The sequence below is a fragment of the Phragmites australis genome, chromosome 21 (genome assembly GCF_958298935.1).
Source record: "Phragmites australis chromosome 21, lpPhrAust1.1, whole genome shotgun sequence".
Classification (NCBI taxonomy): Eukaryota; Viridiplantae; Streptophyta; class Magnoliopsida; order Poales; family Poaceae; genus Phragmites; species Phragmites australis.
In genome coordinates, this window is record NC_084941.1 from 2499572 (window position 1) to 2506017 (window position 6446).

The 6446-nt window shown below is 42.5% G+C and overlaps 1 protein-coding gene across 2 annotated transcripts; it reads left to right on the forward strand.

Moving 5' to 3' along the window:
• The first annotated feature begins 1318 nt into the window (after positions 1 to 1318).
• On the forward strand, positions 1319 to 6130 carry LOC133902963 (uncharacterized). 2 transcript variants are annotated; one of them, XM_062344292.1, is made up of 5 exons: positions 1319 to 1717; positions 2454 to 4039; positions 4277 to 4426; positions 4531 to 4705; positions 4799 to 6130. In XM_062344292.1, exons 1-5 carry the CDS (start codon positions 1453 to 1455, stop codon positions 5851 to 5853), a joined length of 3231 nt encoding a protein of 1076 aa, XP_062200276.1. In that variant the 5' UTR covers positions 1319 to 1452; the 3' UTR covers positions 5854 to 6130. The 2 variants fall into 2 exon arrangements, with proteins under 2 accessions (XP_062200276.1, XP_062200277.1); XM_062344293.1 differs by having other exon boundaries at positions 4286 to 4426.
• The last annotated feature ends 316 nt before the right edge of the window (positions 6131 to 6446 follow it).

Consider the following 6446-nt stretch of genomic DNA (forward strand, 5'->3'; position numbering starts at 1 on the left):
ATATTAGATTGAAAACGTGAAAACATGCGTAGATTTGACTCGAGAATCATAATATTATAGTTTTATTGGGTTGTGTAGATATATTCTAAGAAATTAGCGATAGATCATGTCAATGTCCAAAATGAACATGTTTTTTTAAGCTGAAAGCAGTACTCCACTGCGATTAGGAATCAGATCTATGAAAGTGCAAGTTTTGTAGCTCATCAAGTGGACGGCGCTTCCTCAAGCTAATGGAGTTTTCTTCCATCTCAGAAAAAAAAAAGGACGGCGCTTAGCAAGCTCAGACTTGCAATTTCCTTGCTACAAACACGGCCTGGCCCAAAAGGAGCATGCAACTTGCTGGAAGACTACATCGCGAGGCCCATATCGTTCTGTTCTTCACTTAACCTGGCCCATCGCAGGCTCAGCCCACCACGCGCTTCCCTTTGCTCCCCGAACCACACGAATTTTTTTATAAGCAAAATTTACTTTGGAGCATACATCAGTGTATTTTAAACTATATGTAATAATAGATGTCACTTTAAAAAATACATATTATGTTAATTTTTTAGTTTGCACCGTGTTTAAAGAAGATACCTTTGGTCGTGTTCACGTAGCGAGCAGTTTCATCCATCTTTGTCTCTAGAGATTTTAACTGGGAGGGTGTAATGTTGTTTCCATCCCAAGTTTTTTTCTCGGTTCATTCTTTGTTGTATGCTTACTTTTTGTCCCAAGTTGTTAGAATTGTCTCTCTATATCAGGTATCTAGAGTCCAAGTACCATCACATGTAGATTTCGTTATTTATTTATATTCCTCGCTGACGTCGTCACCTCAAATTATCGCCTGCACGGTCGCTCCTCTCCAACCATGTCTATTTTGCTACCACCTCTTCTCAAGTCACCACCTACACCGCCATACTACCTGACCATGTCTACATCGCCGTCGGCTCAATGCATATCTCTACAATGCCAGTGAGTAGGTAATCAGAGGATCAGTTACATATAGGATGCTGACTGTTTGGATAGTTAGCAGTGCCATAAACTCAATACCATCCTACGATATAGGGAGACGATTCTAATAACTTGAGCACCGAAGAAAGTCTAATCTGCCAAATGAATACGTAAAAATATTAGTATTAAATATATGGTTCAAAATATAAATTATTGTTAAAGATCATTCAAAGTACACTAAATACACTAATACATAGTTAAAAGTAAAATTTATTTTTATATTTTTGAAATCCAAAATCCAAATATAGATTGTAAAATTTTAAAACGGACGCATATGCAATTTTTAATTTTAAAAATAAAAAAATCGAACCATCAGGCACCACCAGTCTCCACCTCCACCCGAAACGCACACGTCGCGCACCAGACCTCACCTCACCATCCGTACGCCACACTCCACCGTCCTGGCCCAAACCCCGTGCCACTTTCCCCACCCACCGGGGCCACCACCCCGCCGCCGGCGCGATGCTGCCCTACACCGGCGACCACCGCCGCTCGCCTCCCCCGCCGCCGCCGCGCGCGGCCTTTTCCTCCCTCTCCCCCTCCGCTGCCCCCTTCACCGTCTGCTGCCCCCACCCAGCCACCGATCCGACGCCCGGCCGTGATCTCCCCACCGCCCCGTCCGTCTACGCCGCGGGCGGGGAGTGGGGCAGCGCGTCGTGGATGGAGCCTCCCGTGAGCTACATGGCTCCCGTCGCCGCCGCCGCTGCCCCGCAGCCGGGTTATAAAGGTAATCCCCCATCTCCATGTCGATACCAAGGGCCGTCACTAGTTCACTTGTCATCGGTGGATGGTAGATGCGATGGCTTGGGATCTGCATCTGTTACTGGCTTATGCTTCATGTGTTGCATAGGATTCATGTGAGAGTTTGGTGGAACAGTGCAGTGGCTTGATCCAAAGGTGATACTCATTACTCATACTAGTTTCTATGCAGAATCGGACCCGCAACTAACGCCTTCTACTTACATAGACCGGTCTGTTCAAGGATTTGGTGTGTTAGAGACGACAAGCTTTTCAATTTTACACTTTGGGATGGATAACTGAAGCTTCCCAGCTAGAATTGATTTTTTTTCCTGTGGGGGGTGGGTGGTTGTCAGGTGAGAGATCATGTTAGGATTTGTTAGTAGGATTTTAACGGGAGATTTACCATCTGTTTATGCCAATTTCTACATAGTCACTGTTCAGAGGGGGAAATGGTCAGATAGTGCCAACATAAATTTTGTGCTTTGTGGTGTTAAATGGTAAACGAGTCAGAATACCTCTTTGTATACACATGATTGCTTTATATTTATGCAGAAGTATAAACATGTGCATTTTTTTTGAAAAATAAACATGAGCATTGTACAAGTTGCAGTGAGTATATCTTTTGGTTGGTAATGGTATGCATAGTTACTCGACTTAACCAAACAGTGGATGTACAGTTTCTGATGGTTTCATGATTTCTGTCAATGTTTAACATATTCTAGGTGAGGCTTCTCATAGTGCTCCCTATGGCATATGCTCTGGGAATAACTTTAGTAACTTTGCGGGTCTACATTCCTTAAGATCAGAGAGCTCAAATTCGATAAGTGAGAAGCATCCAGGAACTTGCCAAGAAAGTTCAGAGGCCCTCTCTAATGGTTTTGGACCATCAGTTTTTCATCAGCAACAGAAAGCTTTTGTGAGTAAATTGCTTGATCATTCAGGAGCAGAGGAGACAGGACCTTATCCCCCACGACAAGATCTAAATCAGTATCCTTTTGGTTCTGCGTATGACAAATACATGACACAGCTTTCGTCATGTTCAACAGACACACAACCTCACATCTTGTCTACACGATATGTTGATTCATCTGAAATGGCCAAAGGAACGGTTCCAGTGATGAATGACACTATTGGGGAAAGTTCCTTCTCCTTTTCTTCATATATGAATCCCTGTAGAATCAATCTTGATTATTTTGATTGCATGTGGAATGAACAAAAAGATCTTGGATATCAAACTATTGATAAACAGTGTGGAAAATGGAGCAGCTCGGTGGGTGATATGGCAGCAGTGGGGAACTATCAACTCAATTCTCTTGGAGAGAACCACCATGCTTCTGAGCGTTTTGGAAATGGGAGGCATATACAGGAGTCCTCTGAAGTGAAGCATGATTTGGGAAGTTTCAATTCCAAAGCTTCTACAGCTGAGCTTGGATTGATTCAGCCTCGTGAATTTTCATGTGAGTTGCTTGAGGTTAATAACACCACTGTTGATTCACCATGTTGGAAGGGCACACCAGCCATGTACCAGCCTTCATTTGGTATCATGGAAAATAATGATACTCCTCGTACGGTTATAGGAGGCTACAACAGTTCAAATCAAAACCAGAAGGCTCCTGAGTTTAGTTCTGGGTATCCAGGGCGATTCCCGGAACATCAGGAAGCATCAGGTTCTGAGAATGACCCTTGGAAGACTTTCAAGTTGCCTTTGAGATGTATAAGCTCCAAAGATCATAAAGAAGTACCACCTATCGATGTCAGGGTTCATAATGATATGGATAATCATGCTAGTTATTTGCCTGACAAACAACATGCCAGAACACAGAAATGCTATGATTCTGGAGAAGATTCTAAGAATGTGATAACTTCAAGTCAACAGGAAAGTTCTTGTCCTGCCAGCAAACCCAAACTTTTGGGTGAACATAGTGGCAGACATATAGCAAGCATGACTGAAGCAATAAGTAAAAAACTGTTGAGTCCTATTGCTATTACTCCTAGAGTTCATGTTGATAATTTGACAAGTGGAAGCCCACATGAAAATAGTTCTTCTGCGGCTGCGGAGAAAGAAGGAAGCACACAGAAAAGAGGTGAAGACTCTTCTCAGTGTTATCCAGGTGCTGAGGGGAATATGCTGAATATTTCTTGTGAGACCAGCTCTAGCACTCGGGCAATATTTCTGAAACTAATGCACAATTTGTCGGTAGTGCTTCTATCGTCTTGCAAGGGTGGTTCTTCATTACAGGAAGACGAAGAGGGCCTTCTGCAATCAGTGATTCAAAATCTTGCAGCTGCTAGTTCCAAAAGAAGCAAGGTATGATCTTGAAATGCTTTTATATGGTGTATTCGCATATCGTTTACTAGTAACACGAATGAAGAAATGGGCGTATGTGCTTCTTTTACTGGTCCCCTCAAGTGGCATGTAAATGCTACGGTGCTTTCCTGACATTAAATATAGATAAATGTTGTTTTGGTGCTTTCCTGACACTAAATGTAGATAGATGTTGTTTGTGTAGCTTTTACTAATTTCAGTTTGTCTGTCTCCTACAAGATTGAACAGAAAACTGATGAGGGCTTGAGCAAAACCAGTCAAATGAAATTAAAAAATATTGATTGTGCGAGGAACAACATTTGGATGGCAATGCGTGGATACTTGGCACCGGAGAATGCTGATTCAGAATTTAAGGCCACTGTTTCACAGGTAGCTTCAATCATTATTTGGAACATCATGCTGCTGCTTAATTTGAACTAAGACCACATTTTCCTCCCAAGTATTACATTGCACTTTTCGCCTTTTCCTTTCAGGTTTTAACTAAGCTCCCAGAGGATAACATGCTTGATGACACTGAAGTTTCTCAGGCGTCAATCTACAGGAATTTGTGGATTGAAGCAGAAGCTTCAGCGTGTAAACTTAAATACGAGCTTCAACTTGCTCGTATGAAGCTTGCGACAACAAAAGGTCACAACAACACAATAAAAGGTAGCGATATGGGATTGTGAATTAATGTAATGCTTGTTGGATTCTACATATGCTCAAAATCTTCATACAGATTCACATATTTTGTCAATGCAGTTCCTGACTCATCGGATGGCAGTAAAGGCTCTAACTCCTCTGTATCCAGTAGCAAACCACAAAATCATGTCAAAGAAAGCATTAGATGCGCTGCGGCTTTGCAATGTCAGGGAGGAGATAGCGGTGACAGGCAATCTCCTGCTATAAATAGGAGCATTGTCAATGGTGTTGATGCTGATGTTTTTGCTCGATTTGAAGTTTTGCAGTCCCGCATTGACAATGTTAGCTCCTTTGGAGAGATTGACTGTGAGGGGCAGAAAGAAGCAATCAAGAACTCATATGCGATTGAAGATGCTGTTATGGCTAGACTGAAAGTTTTGCAGTCTCGTCAGGACAATGTAACCTCTTTGAGTCAGGAAAGCATGCTAGATGCAAGCACAAACAGAGCAGATAATATTGATGCTGCTGTTATGGCCAGGCTGAGAATTTTGGAGTGCCATCCTAATAATGTAACCTTTTTTGGTCAGGAAAGCAGCAAGCAACAACTCGATGCAAGCACAAATAGAGAAGATGGGGTTGATGATGATGTTATGGCTAGGCTGAGAATTTTGAAGTCTCGACCTGATAATATAACCTCAATGGGTGGTGTCAGCAAGGAGCATGAAGAAGCATGTAGTGATCGGTTGAATGGGGATGAAGTTGGCGTTATGTCTTGTGGAGGCAATGTCAACATTAAAAGAATTGTTAAACCATGCTCGAAGTTTCTTAACTCTGATGATTTGGCAGACCGCTTGGAAAGAGGAGATCCAGTTGGTGGCCTAGACTTTGCTGATGGAACTTGTGTTAGGGAGAACGAGACAGATGGTTCAGCCGATGTAGCTACTCCCAAGAGGTGCAAAGCTCCATCTGATGAGGTGAACAACAAAGGTGCAGCCCAGGGTGAAGATAATTTTGGTGAAAACCATGCGTGGCCTCAAACTGCAGGGGACGCTCATGTTTGCACAGAAGGGTCTCAAGACTCGCACTTAATCTCCACTCCAGTTCACCAGTATGGCAGTTCGCCATCAGAGTGGGAGCACGTGCTGAAGGAGAACTTCTTCCATCCAGGCAAATAGACAACCGAGGCAAACCGTAAACCGGAAAGCAACTATTTCAGCTCATGTTGCTTCAAAAAGTCTATGCTTATTGTATATATGCTATAATATACTTCACCTTTCCTCCCCCTTTTCTGTATGACAAAATAAACTGCACAACTGGTGATCATGTAAGCACACCGTCAGGTTTCTCTGTTTGGATCTATCCAAAAGTTATCTACATGTGACAATTATATGTACCAGAATTTACACTAATTATTATATATATTTACTCCCAGGAAATGTGGGTCTTGTGATTGATTTGTTTGTATGTCCCTGGTGTTTACTCTTCCAGTTGGCTGCTGACCCTGTTTTTGTTGATCTGCTGCTGGAACCTCAACTTCGCATCGCATTTCAGTTTCTTTGATTGCATTTATTTACCCTTGGAGTTATGGCGGAACAGACCATCGCTCGAATTCTATCGAAGATCTAGAGCATGGCTAAGCAATTTTATGACAAAACCAAAAGACAATTACCCAACAATAACTAGGCATCAAGGCATACGAGAGCAAGATATCAAGGAACGGTAAAGCAAAGAATTAGGTGCTACCGACCCAAGAACCGTAAAGGATCAT

Bases quoted from the DNA above. Each gene is read 5' to 3' on its own strand.
- LOC133902963 (XM_062344292.1), top strand. From the start codon at position 1,453: ATGCTGCCCTACACCGGCGACCACCGCCGCTCGCCTCCCCCGCCGCCG. The intron at 4,040-4,276 runs GTATGATCTTGA...GTCTCCTACAAG, and splicing joins CTAGTTCCAAAAGAAGCAAG to ATTGAACAGAAAACTGATGA. The intron at 4,706-4,798 runs GTAGCGATATGG...TTGTCAATGCAG, and splicing joins TCACAACAACACAATAAAAG to TTCCTGACTCATCGGATGGC.